Here is a 23575-nt window from a genome sequence, read left to right on the forward strand (position 1 = left end):
ATAAAATAATAATTACTTTCGATATTCCGCGTCCAACGTAGTGGCACTGTAATTTTGCGCCAATTTCATTGCTGTCACTAGCTCTGCCATATCTTTACTTAATACTTTATGCGCCATTTCTACTTCGCGATGCGCGGATATTGGCAATATTTCTACCAGAACATCCACAGATGATAATAATGCTCTTAATTCGACACCTACTCTACGTACTAGTTCTAAATACTGATCAGCCTTGCTCTGTTGAACACCTGCAATTCATTTTTCTTTCTTGCATGACAACGTACTACAATATATGATTTTTCGACAATTTCAATTAGCTGTTATGTATTTTGTTTCGATTAGTACATTCTTACCTTGCGATAATGACATAACTGCACGAACGACGCTTGTCGTGCAGTCGTATACTTTATCGTTAGTTCTGTCTAAATCTGCAGTAGGTGTAGGTTCCATTTTCTGCAAAAAAAAAAAAAAAAATGTATAAATATTTACGTTGCAACGGGTGATTTGCATTGATAAAATCATTGCGCGGTGGCTCACCTTTACTACAATTACTTTATCGGAACTCTTATCCGAGCCAAGAGAGCCAGTATTGGCAGAATGCGGTTCGTGGCTCGGTGATTGAGTAACTGATCGTGGAACCGGGGGACTAGCACTTTCATCACCACTCGTAGCAATCGATAAGCGTTTCTGTCATAATGAGGAAAATGAAGATTTAGATCATTTCAATTAACGGTGAAGTCTTTTAACATATACCTCTTCTCTTGCGAGCCAGCGGCTATCCTCTTCAGACTGTCGTTGTTGTTCCAATAACCGTTGCTCCAGTAGCTTTTGTTCATCATCAATGCCACTATTGAAATCGTCAGTCAGACTGTCGAACAGTTGCGAATGTACGTTTTTCTAGAACAACAAAAATGATATTATGTGAAAAATGTGACCTATTTTCATCCAACATTTATAGGTTCTTTTCTAATGTTATAAAATATGGGATGATTTCGTAACGATTTATGTTACAATCGTTTTTCGATAATATACACGTATATACAGGAAAAATTAAAGAGACGCATATTTCTCGAGATATATAAAATGAATATAAAATAGAAGTAGTGCATTCGCGTACTCGCTACATGCAGTTTAAATAATTACTGGTAGCAATTCATCAGTGACATCCATTCTTCATGCAAAAATTATTAGCCTACTGAACGGCAAATTAAGAGATTTCTTCTAAAAAAAATAAGTTCTCCGATCGCATTGCAACAAAGTAGAAGATCCGTTTGTGAGCCAGTGCGTACGTATCTTGCATACACCAGAGAAGCGCGTAATATATAAATATACATCCGACTTGTAACCGAGGTGTAGAGTGATGCGAAAGTGTTGCGGACCAGATAAAAAACCAAAACAAGACGTGGCGTGGCATATATATAGAAGATGCATTTGTCACATTCCTAGGAGGCATGGTCAAACCTGATCTTGTTGTGCCTCCTCTGTCATCGAGCTGCTAGACGACACGGTGCTGTCGCTGACAGCGGAAGAGATCAGAGAGCCAGAGAGAGTGCCGTCGGTCGAGCTCGTCAACTGCTCGTCCTGCTTTTGTGGTGTCACGAAGGTGGTGATCTTGGCGACGCCCGTCGCAATTTGCGATATATTTGCCGCTTTCGCGACTCCGCTAGCCATCTGAGGTTGAGCTACGTGTTGCTGATGCGCACCGGTCATGCCCGTCATTACATTGCTAACGTGTACTGGAGTATAATCAATCGAACCAAGGGAACTCGGTTGCTGTTGGTCTACTATGTAGACGGATGGAATCGAATGGATATTCTGCGGAGTCGCTGAAGATGACATAACAAAGTGTGACGGAACAGAGGAAGCTTGCATCATCCCAATGCTCGCCGATTGATTCGCACCGGTTGCTTGACAAGTCCCTGGCTGGCCGCTAATCCCGGGCTGAGCTTGGTGAACATAATTTGGCATGTGCACCTTCTGAGCTTGGACCACCGACACGGATGTAGCGTGGGCCGTGTAAATGGGATTGGCGCCGGTCAACTGAGACTGTTGGTTCGAGTGCTGTATTGCCGCATAGGACACGGCCTGAGGAACGGCACTCTGCCGCGTGATATTCTGCACGTGTTGCATTTGCAGCAGATACATAGGCTGCTGTCCTGGCTGAGCGATATTCGAATAGATCTGCTGGTGCGGATAGTTCTGCGGATATATCGGCTGCGATTGTAGATTTTGCGCTACGAGATTACTTCTTCCAGCTTGACCGTAATTTCCAGCTGCTGTGCCAACGGGTTTTAACTCAGTCGCAGTCGCGACTACGGCTAATTGCGGTTGGGCGTTTTGGGCGCGGAACTTGAGTACCGGACCGTACAAACATTCCGCATTCGATACGGTACTACCTACATTCGCCGAACTAATATTACGAGAGTAAACAACGCCACTACTACCACCACCTCCGCCGCTACTATTACCGCCAGCACTCTGCACGCTAACATTCTGACTTGTAGATTGACCGCCACCACCACCAAATATTTGGCTCGTGTTGTTAGCAGCAAAGTTACCGTAATTAATGGATTGACTGAGAGCATGCGAACCACTCGCGGCGAACTGTGTCTGGCTACTACTATTCGGTATTATAACACTGCTGCCCAAACTACTAGGACCGAAGTTGCCAGGATTCTCACCATAATTACCACCTAAGCTAGCGCTTTGACTGAGATTACCAACGATAGCTGAGCTCTGGGTGAAACTAGTGACCGGTCCGTATATCTCGCCACAGGTGTTGCCCGCGACCGCGGCTGACACGACTGACGCGGCCGCGGGTGGCGGCGGAACGGCGCTGGACGCGGAGAATTTCTGCACGGGGGAATACAGGTCCCCCGTGATGCTACCGACCACCTTCGAGCTAACCGCATACAAGTTTTGCATCTCTTTAACCTTCTGCTGCTTTCGGTTGGCGGCGGGCGACTGCGTCTGCACTGCCGTGTCTGAAATGCTCAGGCTCGACATGAGGGGAGTGTCTGAGGAATCGAGGGAGTCGAGGTTGGTGTCGGACAGGGTGGAATCACCCGATTGGGTGGTGTCGTGCGCAGTGATGGACGGCGGTTCGGAAAGCGCAGGATCGAAGAAGGGTAAGTCGGACACAACGGCGGTGGTCAGGACTTGATCCTCGTCCTGAAATTGCACCGCCAGGGTGTTGAAGGGAGACGCGGGTGTCGTGTACACGGAGGGACATACCCCTCTAGCTTGGTTGTCCTTGAGAAGTTGCGCGAGAACCTCGGGACTTTGCGCCACGATGTACGTAGATACCGGTGCCGCGGATAATTGCGACTGCTCCGTTGTATTTTGCGGTTGCCGTGACGGTTTTGGCGGCGGAACATCGTCTGCACCTATAGGACGGATTATTTTATAGATGTCGATTCGATATCGAATGCACACGTATGCGTTTTGTTAAAAAATTGAACCACATCGTTATTATAGACAATTTCTTACATACCCCAGGACATGGCTTGTACCCTTCTGTTCTCTCGTCTCATCGTCTCCTGCTGCTGATGTTTCTCTTCTAGCAAAATCTCGCTATAATGATTTAAAAAAGCATGTAATATAATTTAGAAAAAACGTTTATACATTTTACAAACGTTTTAAATACTCACTGTAACGTTTCTCTAATCTCTTTAAACGTCGGTCTCTTGCTAGGTTCGTAGCTCCAACACTGAGACATTAGAGAATATAATCGCGGTGGACAGTGGCTGGGAAGCGCAAGTCTCTCTCCGTTTTCCAGCTTGCGTATCACTTCGTTATTCTTCACACCTTGGAATGGTTTTACGCCTAACATTAAAATTTCCCACATACATACACCTAGAACAACGATAAATTCATTAGCGTCCTTTTAAGAGAAGAACAATTTTTCTTAAAACGAGTTTAGCCTTAAAAACACTAACCGAACATCCAAACATCGGATGAAGTTGTAAATCTTCGAAAGTTTATGCTTTCCGGCGCCATCCATTTAATTGGCAGCTTACACTTGCTCGCGGTATAATAACTCTGATCTTCTACCCATCTACTAAGGCCGAAATCCGCCAACTTGACGCAACTATGTGATGAAACCAGCACATTTCTTGCAGCGATATCTCTATGCACGAATTTCTTGCTTTCGAGATACGAGAGGGCAGTGCTCAATTGGAAGGTATACAGTAGAAGTGTGGCAAGATCCAGACGGTGTTTATTAGATTGTAGATAAGCGCGCATTTCTCCGAGTCTGGCTAATTCCATCACGAGCCAAATCGGCGCCTCTGAACAGACTCCGATCAATCTGATAATATGCGGATGCTCAAACTGCTGCATAATATAGGCTTCTTCGAGGAATTTCTCGGCAGTGGCAAGATCCGCATCGACCTTGCAAGTCTTGACGGCAACAGCGATGGTTTGACCATCTCTTCCTTTGTATGATCCTTTATGGACATTACCAAATTGACCTTCCCCTATGATTTCACCTAATTCTACTTGATTTCGGACTATCTCATAGTCTCGAGTAGCTGGTGTCGAATAATCTCCTTCTTCGTCGACGATCTCCGCATAATCTTCAGACAAAATAGTTCCAGTTTTACCGGCGTTCTTTTCCGCTGGACTGCTGGCACCATCTTGCCTATATTTCGGCGGTTGTGCATCTATAATTAAAATCACATTTTGCGCGCGTATAAATAAAATGTCATTGTCACAATATCATTTTCACAAAATATTCAAAACTTATATAAAACGACGCCTTTCTAGTTTGTTTACCTTTGCATGGACAGGGATAATTCTTCCATGATCCAGCTTGCGAATACAGAATAAAGGGAGACTTAATAATTAATATTAATAAAACAAGTTTTTATAAAAAATAGGTTAAAGGAATAATTTGAATATTTTTTTAAATAGTATTGAAGAAATATCAAAGATAAAATTTATTAGATTTTTGTCACGTAATAGCAACAATAATATTTTTATTCTTACCTTTTCTATTCCACAATGAAGTGTTACTGCCTGTGACCAGTCTACAATATCCATCAATCAAATCCGCGAGGCTTTCCGCTTGATCCAGACTGGAACAAGTGATACTGAGAGTCTCCGCGGCACCCGCGACTCTCAATTTAATGCACGCCTTCGCATGTTCTTTGCAATCCGACACCAATGTTTGAATGGATTGTATTTGCGAAAATTCTGCCATCCTAGTCGGCTATAATCAAAATTTTATTTTAAAAAATTGGTTATTTATTTTATTTTTATTCTAAAAAGCTACCATAAAATTATATTAGAAAACAATATATATATAATATAAAAGATGTATAGTAAAATGTACCACTGTTCCGCCTCGATGAGCCATATAAGATATACCTAAGTCCGGTCCGATGACTAGTTCTACAGGTATTGACCAGCTTGACTGCAAGTTATAGAATAAAAGTTGTAAGTGCGATTAAGTATAATAAACATGAAAAGTGAACATAAATTCTACGTATGCAGGGCATGTATTTTTCATATTTTTATCGCTTAAAAACTGCTTTATTTTTGTAAGAAATATATATATATATATTACGCTAGATTTCCCTATGCTTACCCCTAAGGCGCATATAAACCTCTCCTGGTCGAATCGATAGTGCGCCCGTAGAAGATCGAAGAATTTAAACATACACTCGAGTTCAGACAACGCCGCGACTTTTTTAAAGTGTTGCTGTATCAATTTTCGGAGCGCCTTCGGCTTCATCCCGTTCAGCACCGAACGCGGCAAGAATTTGTGTAGACCGACCTGTGAAAGAGATACATTCTACTCGTATATTTTGTACGGCGAGAGGGATGAATGAATGCGAATATGCAGACTATATTGCCGTGAAATCCAAGTTATTGTCGCGGACAAGATTTGTCGCATCGAGAAACTTTACCTCACGTTCCAGATATTCCAGATTGCTCTTCTTGTCCAGAGCAATTTGCGGCATGTCCTTGAAAAAATAGCGAATCTCCAGGCAGCAGAGCTGAACCGCAACGTCTTGATCCAGAGTGGCGTGATTCGCAAGCAGGTAATCGTTTCGCACCTAAATACGCATAGATAAATGTAATTTGCAATTTCTTTTTGAAACGTTAAACATCACGCTTAATTGTCGATTGACATATTATCGTACCTGATCGTAATAGTAGTAAAACGTGACCTTATCCTTCTCGTAGAGATCGTTTAGGTTCTGAGGAAGATAACGCACTCGAAGCTCGTACCTCCATTCGCAATGCGGATGCTTTCGCTCGTACTTTTCTTGCACCTAAGACGAATACGTCGAGTAAATTGCAAGAAACAGAATATATCGATATGCTGGATACGCGTACATACCTGATACATCGTTGTATCCTGATGCAACCAATAACTCTCTCCGGATCCGGGATGATGCAGTCTCATCGCGTACAGATTTCGATAATGTCTAGTACCAACGGCTAATCGACTAGTTACCAAAGAGATGATACCTCTAACGTCGATTGCATCACCGAACTTGACGACGTTGAACCCACCTGAATTACAGTATTGAGAAACAAACAATAGAATTGATAAACCTGTGTCTCTTCTCTTCTCAGGGCACACATATTTCGTTTTTATGGTATTTATAACGGGATATAGATTCGTTCTTATATTCATCTTGCAAGAAGAGAAATTAATCAATAAAGGCTGGCGAAATTTATACAATCTTTCCTTCGATTGATACAATATTTACAAATGAGAAATAAACACGTTCGAGAACATAAGAAACTGATAATAATATCCTGATTGGCGAGACGATTTTATTTGTTTTAGCGGGAAGCGAGTCTCGTCAACACCGGTCTCTTCATTTTCTCGTCTAACGCAACGGGTCACGGGTCCTTTGAGGTATTTCGGGAAGGAATAACTTACCGTTGGGAAGATGGACTTTTAAGGTCGTCTTATCCATGAGGGTGGGCGAGCCATGCGGCGGGGTGTTCCTTCCGCCGCCGCTGCTCTGGACACCTCCGACACCGCCTCCACCTCCATCTCCTGCTCCAGTGCTCATCCCCTCATGGCTACGTGGAAAAGAAAACAAAAGGGTCGACTTAATGAACGCTCGCTGCACCGCGCCAATTATGCATTATTTCATAAGACCGCTCGTGTAACGAACGTAGGTCCCGCACTTAGTAAAGATCAATTAATCAGCGTGTCTCATGAAAGATTGTCTACGAAATTTTCCGTTGCGGCAAAACTAGACCCGAGGTCTCCGCGTTTTCGGACTTTCCGTGCCGGCGTTTTAACGACTTTAATCTTTAGAGGGTCGCAGAGACTTTATAATGTCTCTGATCATAAAAAGGAAATATTCTTTTAATTCACATAAAATGCAGTACTTAAGAATTTTTATATTATTTTCTAGAACCAACTTTTCGTGACTAAAAAAACAAACTCTGCAGCCCTTTAAAGATTGAACACCGCCTAATGACTTTCAGGAAACTCCGACGCTCGATCAATGAAAACAATTATCTATATTATCTTAATTATTTCATTTGGAATTAAATCATGTGCTATGGCAACGACTGGATTTTTATCAAACTACTCATAAACTATGAATATTTTAAAAACCAATCTGGATGCGTTGAGCGTCAAGCATCTGAGATTTATCAACGGTGACTTTGTGACGCGTTCACCGTTGATTAATCCATATATTTTGCGTTATCCTGTACAATCAAGAATATATATAATTCATACATTTTTCTGAATTGTTATTTTTCTCTTTCCTTGAAGGCAGCAGGAAAAGAGAGAAACAATGCATCGCGTTTGCTTCAGGCGTATCAGAGGGAGAAGACGCGCGATTCCAACAGAAGTCGCGACAAGAATAATTCGCGACAATTCGTCTCACCCTGAAGAACACTCGCGTTTCGATCTGTCGGATACGTGAAGGTTGCATCCCGCGGCTGCAACGAATGCAATCGCGAGTCCCACCGCGCCGTCGCGCAATAGCACATAGCTCGCTCTTGCGAAACCGAACGACGCTTTCAGATGTTACCGTGACCATGGTCACGCAGAGAACTGTCACAAGAAATCGTGAAAAATCGCGTCAGCGCCGCAGAGATGCAGCGAGACAAATCGGATTGTCGCATCTCGTCGCCCCGTTATCGAACAGTCACGATTGCCTGGTTGATGACATCCGCGCGGATCAATGACTGTCAAGATGCCCGCGCGGGTCGTTGCAAAGTCGTCCGCGTGAATATATTGTTAAGTCACGTAATGATCATGCATTTAACATTATACAATGTATAATAATTAAGACAATATAACTTTGCAATGACATTGATTAAAACGCTTTTCGATGAGACGCTCTCGCAATACAGTTCTTTCGACACTCGACACGATCGAAATGGCACGAAACATTACCGTGAACTGTTTGAAATGCGATTATTAATGCAAATGTATATTACGAGCAACGTCCGGCTAAGGAATGCCGTCGATCAGGCACCAAGTGTTTGCGCTGGGAGCCAGCAACCACGACACCGATCGGCGTGCAAAGCTCTTAGGAAGAATCGATCGTGCTCTAAATTTTACGTTTCGTAACTTTATACTTTGTTTACTTCAGATAATATGATCGCCGCGTAAAGCAGAAAATTTTGAGAGACGATTTTCTAAGAGACAATCTTCAAACTTCCCCATTTTTGAAATTTTACAAACTCTTTATCGTTTTATGTAAATTTAAACATTATTAGATTGAATAAAAAAGATTAATATCACGTATTTATTCTTTTCTCAAGACGTTCTGTACATTACTAAAATAATAAGAAAATCATATTTCTAAGTTTTCTTTACAGAAAAGTCTCAACAAGAGCAACTTTCATACTGTGCAAACGAGAAAATTCAGCGTAACATAAAATCGATGACACGGAGATAAGTTTACATCTAAATGAATCGGATTTGAAGATACCATTTTCGACATGAATTTACGCATTATAACGGATTTCGGTGCAAATTGCGCTCTCCAGGAAGGTCCGAGCTGGCTCTATCCGCTGCCGAACCAATTAATGCACGTACCGCGCGAAAGTTCACCCGATTCTTCGCATAATGTTACACCGATCCACATTACGACCGCGGCCGTAAACCGATATGGCCGCGCACGTAAATCATCGCGGACGCAATTACACGAATAGAATGATGAGAGTGCACCAAGGCACCCCGATATATTATTGCACTAACAAGGAAGCACGCGCAACTGTTTCCCTCAGATTCTAATCAGCTTCAGATATGTGTATAGCATAGATCAAAATAGGAGACACATATTTTTTCTATAAGTGCTCTTTAAACATATTAAGGAGGGGGAAGGAGGGGTTAAATACCTTGAAATAATCGACTTTTACGTTTCTGAACGCGAAATCCTCGCGATATCCTGCATATCTGACAATTAGTTCGAGCACAAAAAAGGATTTTTTTCATGAAAAAATCGGTAATGGAAAGTCGAAGACGAGCCGATTGGTGTCCACCCGCGAGATTTCTCTTCGCGACCGTTCAAGTTTGCGAAATTAACCGAAAGTCCCAACGCGCCGCACGAGTTTTGTGCCGAGATATAATACTTAAGCACGACACAGTTTGCAATCGCAAGCCGGGAATTGTTGCAACACGTGTGCAACGGGGACTTGTTTGTTTACGATCTCGCGAATCATAGGTGGTGGTGGAATTATCGAAAGGACATGTGATATAAATTACGCGCGAGTACGCGCTGCGCGTGAAGAAAGACCGTCATCAGGTATTCAGGCAAATCGCGCAGATAGATATAAATAACTACTTACGCGATATGTTAATAATTAATATGACGTTGTATCGCGTGAAATTATTTCTCGTCGAGGAGTATATCAGATGGGAATTGATCTCGGCTTCTCGATAATCCGTGCAAACATTTTTAATTTTCTTGTTTCTTTTTTCCTTATTAATTTCTACCGGTACCTTGATCTCTTAATATTTGAACATTATCCTGATATATTTACAAGTTTATAAATATATACATATATATTTTTTTTTCTTTTGCGCTATATGTATAAAAATGACAGATCTTTAAAGAGTAATGTTTCTTTCATTTCATTCTCTCTATTCGTTACAAAATCACAGCTACTTAATTTCAGTAACTGCCCTGTAAGACAAGAAAGAATTGACGGAAAGTTGTGCTGATACAAAAAAGGGCGAGAGAAGGTCGGTGCACCCCGGCCCTGACGCGCGCCTTGATACTTTGATACCTCTGCTGCGCACCTGCAACTATCGCCCACGCAGCTTACCTTTCACTATTACTTTCTCAATTGCGTTTTTGCATCGTTTGACCATTACAGCATCCGCACGCGCGGAAGATCATGTATAAAAAATATAATCGATACACTTGTCTTAATCCGCGAAAAGGATTAAAATACAAATTAAATGGCTATCTGTATAGATATGATAAGTTACTTATCCGTTAAGTTCAAATTAATTGACATTATATATTTAGTTGATTAACAATCGATTTTGTGAGAAAAAAATACAGAGAGAAGCGCAATTGTTTAGGATGTTCGATAATTGAAGCTCGCTCTGAGAACGATAATCAGAGACACGGTTTGTCGCGGTAATAACGCCATCACGGACGTGTCTTTACCTCGGGTGAGACACTTTATGAAATCTCCACGTTCCCAGCGTGTCCGGACTGTAAGAATCGCTGCAACCCAGCTGACCCAGAGAGCAAAGCAAGCCCTTGCTGTCCCTTCTCCATCGTTTCTCGTGCGTGCAATTTTCCTTGCGTCTCAAGAGCACGTCTCCTTTGGAATTCTTCCCAAAAGTGTCGAGATTTTGAGGACGACACGTAGGCCAAGAGATCCTGGCTTTGCGTTCCACGAGTTCCAACATTTTCCGAATATCCGTAATTGCAAAACGCAATTGGCTTCCGCACAATTAGCCGAGCACCATCCCGATAACAATCGATTCTTCTTTATTTCCTCGGCCTTTTTCTTCTCTCAAAAGCCTAGCTCACTAATTATTTTCCCAAAGTTTGATAATCTAACTGACCCTTTTAAAACTCTCCAATTTTTTCCACAACCTGTCGTTCAAATGTTTTCTTTTGTGGGACATTTATATATGGAAGCAAAATTGATCTATTTTTCAAATAACCAGAGAAGAGATTAAAGAGTTGATTTAAATATTTAATTCTGACACGGCAATCTATCTCCCGTCAATTATTCTTATATTTCTCCGTAACATGATTCCCTCTTGGCCGAGAAGATCACGTATTCTCAATGTAACATTCGAGATGAGACGAGTAGTAAGATGAGAGAGCCAAGAGTAATTGAAGAATTCATAACGGACACATGACGCTGACCGCAGCGAAGTAAAAAACTTGGGACATATTTCGCGATGACTACCTATAGTTTTTTTTATTTTTTTTATTTACCTTTTTTCTTAATAAAAAAAATTAATAGCTATTAATTAAAACATGCTTTCCATATTGCAATATCACTTTTGTCAAGACATAAAGATTCGCTTAATAACAGGAAATTTCTGCGATACGATTAACGCAACTTCAGCAGATCAAATAATTTTCTCTTCTGGAATCCATAGGGTTTTTCTCTCTAACTTGCAATTTTCGACGTTTTCACCAACAACAAGTATATCGGCGATTTTACACGCACTACTGTATCAATATAAATATATATTCTTTTCTTCTGTTTTTCACGTCGACGTACAGCGACATTATGACTGAACACAAACGGACGTAACCCGATTCGTAGAAATGCATCTAAAATTCTTTTCTTCTTCTTGATAGTTTCCGACCCACAGAAAACTATTTATCTGGAATCTAATTAAATCCGATATAGATTACAATGTCCAGTCTCACAAAAACGAAATCTCACGATATTTCGATCCATTGTCTGAATTATCGAAAACACCCCTTTCGCTTCTGTTCGCAACGATGGGTGCGTGCGTGCGTGCGTGCGTGCACATTCGAAGCCGAACAGAAACTGATCGCCTCGACCAGTCGGAACAGACAACCTGCCATTCTCCTCTCTCAAACTCCCTTTTTCTTCGCCGCGAGTGTGTCCGTGCGCGACGCGTGTGGGACGCATTGATAATTCCCCATAGACATGTGTTTATAACGCGTTGCGATTCCGGTATCGCTACGCGACGTCGGTAGTAGACTGCTTGGGACCGCGGCCGAGTTTGTTAAATGTGATCAGCGTGGTAAACGCGACCGGCAAGCTCGCGCTCACATAGTTATTATCTCACGCCAGCCGGCGTACGTAATTGTGCGACAAGGTATATTCTCGTATAGATCTTAATCTTTCACTTATCTTATAGGTCAACTTGTATATGTATCATATATAATTCTATATATTATTATACATAATGGCACGGTTCGAAACTTTTTATTATTATTAATAAGGTACGTTATATACCGAAGATTTAGTCTCCATTAATTTAATTTCGTCAATTGGTTTCCAATATCAGGATAAATTTTCGAGTTACAAAACTCACCAATGTCTCTCACCACTTTATTTTGCTGCTGTGTCTCGTAAATGACAAGAGTGTTTCGCTATTATACATGTCTAGAGAATTCCTAGGCAACTTTAATATATAATACTAGCCTAACTACTTGTTGATGTAGCCTATAGACATCGAAATCTCGAGTCGCGCGTATCAAACTGCATCTTTTTTTTTTTCATTAAATTTAATGATATGATTTTCTGTTTTCGCTCGTACAAGTTTCAAGGGCGTCAAAGAACAAGGAAATAACGGGCATTAATAGTCATGCGCGGCTGAATCGATCCGAAGTTCCGCACCACGTGCGAACCTGTAACGTGTCTTTGTCGGGATGTTCTAATTCACGCGTAGCAGAATCAAACATCGCCTCGTATCATGGACGGAAATACTTATTTTAATCACGTGCCTCCCTCATTACATAAAAGTTTATTACATAATTCTCAAAAAATTTATAGAAATAAGTAAAATTTAAAACGTAACACTGTTCCTTCCAATATGGAACATAAATAATTTTTAAATTTCTACTTTTTTGTCGAAAATGAAGAGGTATAATATATATTTGCATATGAAAATTAAGCTTATAAAGAAACTTACATGTTTATATCGCCACGTTATTTATCGCGTGCGTATTTGTATGTTTTTCTCGCAGAAAATAGGAGGTTTGGTATCTTTATGTACGAATGCAATTTAGGTACGCGTCGATCAGAGGTGCATTTATCCTTGGAATAATAAGTTGTGCTCTTGGTGCGTGCGTCTCTTCGAGGTTCGTCGTACCTGCCAATTCGCTTATATATTGACCGATTATCGGCACGATCCTGGATACGGAGCGCATCGAACGGCGATACTGGAAGAAACATTGCAACGTAACAACCCTACCATCGATCGCCTACGGCTCTTTAAAAACCATGGAGGAATCGAGAGTTAGGCCGAGTTAGACTTCGCGCCTCAATTTCCGCGAATTTCAAAAGCAAATCTTTTTTAAAAAATCTTCGACAATAAAATTTTTCTATTGGAATAAATAGTAAATCAACGGCTCGCGTATTCGGATTATTGAATTTTGGAATTGCACCTGCGAGTCGTGCCGCTTTGAAATTAAAAAAACGAGAATCTACGCGCACTACCGAAGGCAATCTTAAAATACGATCCGCTGAGAGCATCGCACTTAATCTTGACTTACGACAGTTTTGTAAGATGAAGAGATACGCGATGGGCACGGCAACGAGACGAAAGGATTAGTTTCGGAGGGGGTTTCGAAGGAACTGCTGGCTGATGGGTGTGTTTTGAAACGCGCACAAGTTTCTGAATTTTACATCGCGATTCCGCGATTAGCGAAAGCGATGATCCTTCGCGCTTACGGTACACACGGTGAATCCGGTTGGAACCACTTGAATAAGCCGGCCTGAATTCCAATTACGTGACACACGTCGAGAAATTCACTACAGCGAATCCCGATCCACCGTAAATTATTATCGGGACGAAGAGAGGGAGAAGAGTTAATGTGAATTTAACCAGGCTAACGAGCATTTCGACGTACATAAAATGTGCCGTTGTGCTGAAGCAAAAAGATAACAACACAATGAAAGGATAACTTTGCCACGTGCATGCATGAAGTATTAGGTAAGAGCGATGAAACAATAACGAGAATAAGTCGAGTGATTCAATTCTCTCTTTTCTGATTGTATAAAGAACCATCGGACGCGATTCTCACGAACAATCGTCACTACATCGATTACGCAATGCGATACGAAACAATGCATCATTAGAACGAGGTGCAGCTAATGCGAAAGTCATAATCGCGAATAACGCAAAACACATACTCGTCGCTTTCTCACGGTTGGTATCATTATGTAAAGGAAAAGACAAAAACAATATTGTTTAGTGCAAAACTGCAAATACATTATCTGATATCAGTGGTGCATTCTAAAGAGAATTTTTTATTTATCAAGCTTTGGCGCTATTTTTTTATATATCACGTCTCTTGAAGATATCTTAGACTTTAATTAACATTTGCATCATGAATCGATCGGTAAACGTTCTTTCAGGACTATTTATGCAAACGGCGTACGTTTATGTTGGTGCTTGTGACGATAAGCAGTCTCGCACACCACGAGAGTACACGTATGCAAATAATGTGGATTGGAATTCGCGCTTGGCACCGCATCCCGATGGAATAGAAGAGCCGAGAAAACGGTGGCGCATGCAAGCAATTGCATCCTCAATTTCTTCATCGAGTCATAGTGTCAGCCTGATGACAGTTCGATTGCCGTTGATGACGGCACATCTCGCTTCACGATGTATAAGAGCGCGGAAAATTTTAATGACATTTGTAGTCGCCAGAAGAACGTCGGCGACGTGAAGCGCGGCAGACATTGCAGAATGCGAGGAACAGAATCGATATTCCTTCGTTCACCAACAACGGGAGCACGGGAGCGAGACAAAAGAAATAAACGTCAGAGATAAAAAGAAAGTATAGTGCAATTTCTGAAACGCTACAATACACGCGAGACGCCGGCAATTAATTTAAACCTCTGTGCAAGCCTAGCTTATGTGAAGATTGTCCGAAGACCCTCGAGTAGTGGACAGTGGACACGTAAAAAGACGACGGTCTTTCTGGATTCTAAAATTAATGGCCATTGGCAGATCGATAAATTTTACGAAAATAAAGTTCCGGAACGCTCCGGTCGATACGAATTTTACGACAATAAAAGAGCGCGGTGCGGTATTAAAATAACAGGCGAGATCAGTCATGACATCAACCATAAAGATGGAACCGTTCCAAACTTCTCTAAAATAACTATATCATTCGATATAGTTATCCTCAAAACTGGCGATCCACTCTGCCATGCTTATACCTCAATTAACGAGTGACTGATTAAGCAAACAAATCCGAGTATCTCATCGTCAACGAACCAGCCAAGTAATTTTCATTAATGGCATATTGTAATAGCGCGATAAGACTCTCTCGTTTGTATTATCAGACTCGATATAGTTTCCAGCGCGCGCGACTGGAATGATGACGCGTCGAAGTTAGGTACTCGCAGTTCGAGACTGCGTCGTCCTGCGAACGCCACTTGTGAACGTGTCACGCAGATGTCCTTCGAAAGTTCTTCGTCATATCTCGGCTGTTCAAGTCCCATGAGAAATTCCGACCAAACTTTTCTCATTTTTAACCATTCTCCTCTGACTCTTGTCCCCCTTGTTACTTCGGAAAGTACGAGACACGGCTTATACATATCCGCGCATCTCTCTTATAGATTTTAGTCTTTCCCATATGTCAAGATAAGAAAACGATCAGAAAGAAATAAAACTTTATATATATTTTGCGCGTTCATGATGTTGATGCATATAAAGTATCCTTTCTATAAATTATCAAAATATCAATAAAACTCTGTGGCAACCGATATAAAATATATTCTCTATCTCACAGAAATTAATTAGCATCAATTTAATTGAAACATAATCGAATGATTTGTTGTTGCTAAATGATGGAGTTAATAACAGTTGCAACATCATTCAAATATTCTAATTGCCATAACGAAGTAACGTAAACCAAATATATATAAAAAAGTGTTTATTTTCTATTAATTAATTTTTCAAAACCGCAATATAACATTTCGTTTTGAAGCTTTTATACGAATCACAAGAAACGTTTTAATTATCTATTTTAATATTCAATGGTTAATTGTATATTTATTGAATTATATCGACATTAGCGAGCAGAATTTCGATTTGGCTATTTCGAGAAACACGAAATTCTAGGCGGAAAGCAATGACCAACGCTCCGACAATATGGAATTGTTAATGACGGCAATTAGCAGCGGTTGCGAGCTAGTTGCGGTCGATGGCGACGATTTTGCCATGGTTACCTAGCGCCATCGACATAACGGGAGAACCCGAAAGGAACGTTCTCCAATGGAAGTTGGCTCTTTCATCCCCTGGTTTCCTTGCGCCTGTCTCGCATCTATCTCTTTACGCACCCGTAACTCTGTGCCGCTGTCATACCTTCATTCACAGATTAGAAGGAGCCTTTATACACGGAAATTGCCACGGGCTGTTTCTCGAACGAGACAGGCCCCTCATTTAAACGCCTATATTAAGCGTCAGAGGGTTCCAAGTGTTATTTCATGTCGCTCGATTTGGCAGGGATCGACGAACCCACCAGAGCAATGTTAAACTCGAAATTAGATGTTTTCGCTGCTAATTTGTCTACTTTATACTATTACCTATTTCAACAATTGAGTCAGATAATAATTCTCTGCGTCTCTAAATCGCTTAAAATTTAAACGCCAATTTCTCCTTATTATGATAGTTATCGGCATATTACTGGCAAGTAATTAAATTTTCCTCGCGTAAGAGTTACGAGATGCATTCGGATGATATACTTACTCGGTGGTTTCGAGGTACTGGAAGACGCGGTAGACGGGGCGTCGATACATGAAGAGGTGATCCTCGACACGCTCCACCATCATCCTAACACCACTTCATTCGAAACGGTGGGCCACTTATCATCACCCACCACTTATTCACTGGTTTCCAAAACGGAACACACAGGACAACGAGGAAATACACGAAATTACTGGGGCGACGCGACGGTCCAAGTAAACATACGTATAACCCCGACGGTTTTGAGGAAAGTTCTCTCGTCCGTGTTCGAGCGATCAATGTTCAGCCATTCATGTTTGCCAATGCGCACTCTTTTGTTCCCTGTGACGAAACTGATGGATCGTCGATTAAATCAAAGAACTCATCGCTGTGTCCTGCGAACCGGCCGTCGTACAAACGATTAACAGTACAGTTTCAGCACAAGTACGATGAGGTGGAGTTAAACGAATGTCCGGGTCGGTCTTCTATTTTCACAAACCGTTGTTTCGTCCGTTCTCCCGTTCTCCCGTTCACTGCATACTGCCGGTCCCGACGAATCGATACGTTCGGCACAAACAGTCGGGCGACAGGTGCACTAGAGGACCGTGTCCTTCTTCGATCAACGACTCTCAGCTACCCTATCGATGTCCCGTTCTTCCGATTCTGCTGATTATTCCGATAGGACCGTTAGACCTGATCATAATAACATTTTCGAGAGATACGACGATCACCACGTCTACGTAGTCGACACGATTAAGATAAATTGACAACGATCCCTTTCTAAAAAAGACATGGAATGTCCATTGTTGTGTCTTTTCCGCGATGTTGATTAGTTGTCTTGAAACTCGATCTCGATCTTGATGCGAGTCACTTTGGTTGCGTTTTGACAATTTGTGTGTAAGAGGGTTAAGCAAGTAAATTTACTTTGAATGTAATGTGTTAAGTGTTACTTAATCAGAGCGCGTGCGACAGCGCGCGCCTGTAGAGTTCTAGTAAGTATACAAAAAAAAAATAAAATTAAAAAAGTATATATATAAAAAAAGTATTGTATATTAAAAAACCGAACACATTATATATAGCTTACAAATTCGTTCGAAGAAACACGTACGATACACGCGAGACTGTAAGCAAGCAGTTCGAGCAAACAGTGCGAGATCGATAAATTTCGCATATCCCTGTCATGCTAATTTGATGGCGTGCGATCTAGATTTTTAGTTGCAATTTTACGAGCGACGTGATCGTTCCTGAGGAAAGGAAGTAGTAAAGTCGTCGTAAATATTTTTCAGACGAACGGACGCGTGAAATCATGCGAGACAGGCTATCGCTATAGCTATATTCGGCGCTTGAAAAATGATTCGCTGTCTCATTAAGAAGCCTCGTGACTAATAAGAGAATCGCGTGCGAATATATCTACCTAACCTACCCCAAACTGCGGGACACCGCCTAAGTTCACCCGCAGTCACTGCAGCCAGCAACCACCGCATTGCAACCGGGTATCCTGCCTATATATGTGAATAAACTACCAATATTTTTACGAAATCACACACGTATAATAATAATCATTTTTTAAGATAAAACTTATATTAACTGGCGAATATTTTAATTAAGTATTTTAACATGTAACTAGTAATTTTTATGACAAAATTTTAATTCAATTGAAGAATTAGATCATTATATTCTTGCTTAGAATTATTAAATGGTTTTAAAAAACAATTCAAGATATATTTAAGATCGAAATATAATATTTACGCGCGAGGATGCTTTGTGTGGTCGAATAAATAAAGACGCTCGCAAAAAAATACTGAACTATTTTCACACTAAAAAATATTCCGTAATGGATAGATTATCAAAATAAATTTTATCCTAGCCTATATATATATGCAATATATCTTTAAATTATTCTTATGACACGGCATTCCCCTCCGATCCTTCCTGATATAATCCTAATATAAATTCGCACGTAAATTCTTATAAATTCTCGAACATATACGCGATCTTAAAAATCGACAGCAGCCAGACAAAATTACTCTCTGTCTCTTTCTGTCTGTCGTGTACCTATCTCATAAAATTTTACAAAGTTACGCCTACGTATAGATCTCGTAAAATCGTATTAGCATGAAACAGGAATGTGAACTGAAACTATGTAGACCATTGAACTTTCGGGTAGTTTGAAACTGTCCTGCGGTAAGAATCGTAAATTGAACCAATAGAGCTTGTAAGTCCCATGGCAATATCTTTAAAAAAAATTCACCGCGAAGAGGCTGTGCCCTGCGAATGACGAGAAGTATTAGATCCACGAAGATTGTAAATGTACATTATTCATGTTACCGCCAACAAATATTTTCTTTCGAATTCTCTTTTATTATTAAATATCCTTTACGATATCATGAAGTTTATGATATAAAAAACTTTAAGAAAAGAGGAAGACATTAACATTCTTCGTATAATCTTTAAATTTTATTAGCGATGCGCTTGTATAAGCAAGTCAGTGTAACGCGTATGTAGAAAATCTGATATCTTTAAAAAAGCCAAAATTGAATATTTTACCAAACAAGAAACATATATGCTACTCTCAATGAGAGAAACATGAAAGTTATAGAAGAGCATCATACGACACGCCCGATTTTACGGAATTTCGCCGTTCGTGTCACTGACCGGACCAAGGTTGTGCAACCTTGACATCGCGCTGCGAAATCTTCCACCTCTCATCGTCACCAGATCAACCAACGACCCCGAGCTTCATCCTCCAACACTTCCGCTCGTACTAGACGCTACCACGATCCCCCGAGATTTTCCGACTCATCGAAAAATCTCTGACCTTCTCGAAATTTACTCGCACATTTAACATCGTCGTCGTAAAACTGTAAAGTTTTAAAAAAATCACTTAACTCTATCAATTTAGAACCTGCTACTGATGCTCTTCCCTAAAAAGTTCCCTTTTAAATAACAGCAAAAAAAGAGACTTACTAAAAAAATGTTAAACAATGATAAGATAATTTTTTTGAGTTTGCTTAAATTAACGAACAAATCTCCAAATAAAAAATTTATTTGATAAATTTCAATTTAAGAAACTGTCGAGAAGTACCGTAAGATTTTTTGCACAAATCTCAATCTAGTTTTATCTCACCTTCTTTTCCGACGAAACGTTCATTTCGTCAAGAGCGCTTTACCCCCTTGAGCTCTAAATGCCTCTACGTTTTCACTTCCTATCACTCCCTTTCTGATATCTCTTCAATCTCACGACCACCCTTCGCGCGTCTCAGACTTATTGCCTTAATTAACGTTCACGTTAATAACAATTATCTCTCGAGATCATTCTCACATGCCGATCGCTCTCAGAGTCTACATCACTGCAAACATCTTGATGATCCTCCCTCAAAATCAGCAATTCGCGTCGCCGATTTCCACGCAATAATACCACACGATATTAGATATCCTCGCGAATCGGACGTCGCGACGCGGGGCGACCTTGACTCGCTCGAAGGTCTCCGGGTACCGTGGACGCGCGGCGTCGCGGCGTCGTGAACGAATCGGTAAACGGACGGACGGTCGGACGGACGAAGCACTCGGCGTCGTCGGTCGGTGGGCGTCGGTGCGACGATCGGACGAGGACGGAAAGAATGGAGTAGCAGCGCGCCTAGCAACAGCGTGGACGACGCGCGTCTACGGCGTCGTCGTCGTCGTCAGGTATACGTTTTGCCGGTTCAAGAGGAGCAGGCGCTTTGCTGGGTGCGGCAGGCTGCGCCGCGACGCCCGGCATCCTTCCCCTTCTGCGACTCCCTCCGCGCTACCGCCTGCTCTCTCCTCTCCTCTCCTCTCTCTCTCTCTCTCTCTCTCTCTCTCTCTCTCTCTCTCTCCCCCTGTCTCTTCCTCCCTCTCGCTTTTCTGCCTACGTTCAGCCAACGTTGGCACCCTGCAACCCCTGCGTGGCAGGCCCCGAGACCGCGTGGACGTTGACGCACCGCGTCGCGACGCGCCGAGACGAACGCCCGCGATGGAATCCGCTAATAACGCGCACGCGGAATTTCGTAAACGACATTGACATGTTCGCTAATAAAAACTTTATTTTCCTCTTTATGTAATCTTCAAATAGAAGCATTCACCGCGTCCACAAAATATGAATGCACCAGACAGCTTCAAATCGAACAAGATATTTATGACTTCTTGCATAAAAATATTTGACAGCGTGACATGCATGTGTTCTATCTGATTTGGCTCGTGCTTTGTATACATTTTCTTATTTTTATATTTTAAAAAGCTGGATGCGTACTTATACAATCGGAAAAATGTAATAAAATTGAAAAAAAAGAGGTAAGATTTTAAATGTTTGCCACTTGCAATAATTTATATCTGATAAACATAAAACAAACTGTGAACAGTAGGATGCATGTTTCTTCCAAAGAGAATACATAAATTTTAATAACTTGTTCATAGCTTCGTAATATAGTTCAAGGTTTTCATGTTGAGTTCGAGGCACTCAAGCATGAATCTCGCTGCCAAGGGACAGGGCAGTCCCCGGTCGCAGCACGGTGTGTGTGTCCGGAATTCTGCCAACAAAATTCCCACGGGTATATCGTGCATGCGTAGACTCACGCTACTTAAGGTATTAATTTAATTAACTTGGCAAAGACGGCACCCCAAAGTAAAAATTCGCAATATCGCGAAAGCCTCACAATAATTCACAAATATATACACTACTTTGACAACTGCTCTATCGGAACGGTTATTTAATTAGATATCATCACGGCAAAATACAACAACGAAGCATGCTAATCTTCACATCGCGCAATTAGTATTATTTTTTCGTTCAAAAATTCAATAAAGCTCGCGCTGAGCATTACGACCGAAATTTCAATCCATTTTACGTCGACGCTACTCCAAAATTACTTCCATCGAAATTTAGGACGGCAGTCACGCTCTAAATAATTTTAAATAAGATGTTAACAGAGGCAACTTAACACTTAGCTTACAAATAACATACGGTTCACGACAGTTTTCAACGTAGCGAATGGTGCAGTACAATGCGGTTGAATTGTTAAAGACGAGAGTTTTCTCTATTGTAAAAAGTATATGACGCAGCAGGGTCGAGAAGAGCGACAACTTGTAGGGTAACTTCAACGTAAATTCACCCCTGAACGTGGAGGCGTACGCCCCAATGACCCCACAGGGTAATCCGTAATGAATTCCTAATGGACCTATGTCTAATTAATTTACTACATTAATTTGATGCCACAAAGGAGGATGGTATGCACATACGCTAATTACTATACTGATAAAGTGCGTGTTTAAAAAGACATGTTTTGTACACATTTACTTAACTTTAGTTTACATCTTTATCTGCGACTATTCACCTATTAATACTGCATATTTGTAATTTACTAACTTCCTACATTTCCTACACTTCCTCTACAGTCTCTTTGCCTCCATTGTCTTTATTTATGAGATTTATATTCAACTTTCCGCACTTCATATTTTTGTACAAAATAATAACACTATATACAAAGGAATAAATGTAAATCGTTGCATTTACTTCGAGATATTGGACTACAGCGTAATAAAACGTTATTCTATATTTTGTTATTCCATTCTATTCTACGAGAGTTAATTCACCACGGTCGTTTGCAACGAGACGTTTTATTGTGCAAAATCCTACAATACGTGGCAGCCCTGAGCAGTCGCTGGCCGTCAGTAATCAACCCTTTCGAGCCAGACGCAGACGGTCGCAACCCCCATTTGGATGTACGCGCATATATGAACGTACACATATACGTCCACCAATCTCCCTGCTTCCTGTAAGCGCAACTTGGGATATCCATCGCGACCAACGTGGACGCTGTAGGGGAGACGCACATATCCGACCGTTCCGAGGACATTTGCATATATCTGTCTACGTCGGTCGGCCTAAGTGTCGTTTGTAACAACGCAATTGCGGATTATCATACGGGGATGGACGGATGGATGGGCGTACTATTTGCGACACGTTTGTCGATTCGGTCACCTGATGGAGTGAGCCGATTTTATTGGAAAACGGATGATAGGTCACGTCTGAAAATAGTGCCAGCCGGAGTTCACTGTACCAAGCACGAAAATATATCCAGGAGAAGACACAATTTCCGACGTTACCGATGGTCCCCGTACCCCACGCTCCACGTTAATAATTGATACGCTATAAGTGGATCGCTGGTCTTTCGTGACAGCGCAAACTCCGACTTCGTTATTGAATAAATTAAAATATAGAATCCAAATGTGGAATCAAAAGTATGGAACACCGGTTTAATCGATCTTGATAACTCGAACTAATCCCTGTGACTATATATAAAAGATCATAATATGATCTATTATCTTCTAATTATTATAATGAGAAATGCAATTACTAGCAAAATGTTTTAAATATTCGCTTTACTGATCTGTAAACATAGATTTTGTTGCGATTTACTGTAATTTATAAACGACTGTTTTTAAACCAAAACTATACTTCGTATTCTTTTGTCATATCTCCTTTATATTATATTCTTGAAATTAATATAATAGATAGAAAATGTCATTCTGAATTGAATTATATACTTAATTTAGCATTGTAGAGATTAAACTGTATTTATTCTCGTCGTAACATTTTCAAATATGGAAACATTAGTAGTCACAGTGATAAAGAAAAGCCGCAGTCAAAGCGATCTTCGTTCCGAGAATAGAAATCCCTCACATTTTTTTATATGCAATCAC

General features: G+C 41.0%; 1 protein-coding gene across 8 annotated transcripts in view; it reads right to left on the reverse strand.

Annotated features, from left to right (window-relative positions):
* The window catches only part of Fak (protein tyrosine kinase 2 Fak), a 47043-nt gene that overhangs the window by 2298 nt on the left and 21170 nt on the right, over positions 1-23575 (reverse strand). The window contains exons 1-18 of one of the 8 annotated variants that reach the window (XM_077420053.1): positions 19983-20583; positions 16880-17518; positions 6902-7047; positions 6350-6525; positions 6150-6281; positions 5913-6062; positions 5591-5779; positions 5336-5416; positions 4990-5212; positions 4777-4812; positions 3939-4664; positions 3651-3855; positions 3494-3573; positions 1462-3386; positions 754-897; positions 538-687; positions 354-453; positions 17-248 (exon numbers count right to left, since the gene is read on the reverse strand). In XM_077420053.1, coding sequence (XP_077276179.1) covers positions 17-248; positions 354-453; positions 538-687; positions 754-897; positions 1462-3386; positions 3494-3573; positions 3651-3855; positions 3939-4664; positions 4777-4812; positions 4990-5212; positions 5336-5416; positions 5591-5779; positions 5913-6062; positions 6150-6281; positions 6350-6525; positions 6902-7047; positions 16880-16962 — 4778 coding nt within the window. In that variant the 5' untranslated portion in view covers positions 16963-17518; positions 19983-20583. Of the gene's footprint in view, positions 1-16; positions 249-353; positions 454-537; positions 688-753; positions 898-1461; positions 3387-3493; positions 3574-3650; positions 3856-3938; positions 4665-4776; positions 4813-4989; positions 5213-5335; positions 5417-5590; positions 5780-5912; positions 6063-6149; positions 6282-6349; positions 6526-6901; positions 7048-10616; positions 11330-16879; positions 17867-19982; positions 20584-23575 lie in introns of those variants that run through there. The other 7 variants (XM_077420052.1, XM_077420051.1, XM_077420050.1 and 4 more) reach the window with 7 other exon arrangements.

The sequence above is a fragment of the Temnothorax americanus genome, unplaced genomic scaffold, assembly GCF_048541705.1.
Source record: "Temnothorax americanus isolate GAGA-0224 unplaced genomic scaffold, ASM4854170v1 Scaffold6, whole genome shotgun sequence".
NCBI classification, from domain to species: domain Eukaryota; kingdom Metazoa; phylum Arthropoda; class Insecta; order Hymenoptera; family Formicidae; genus Temnothorax; species Temnothorax americanus.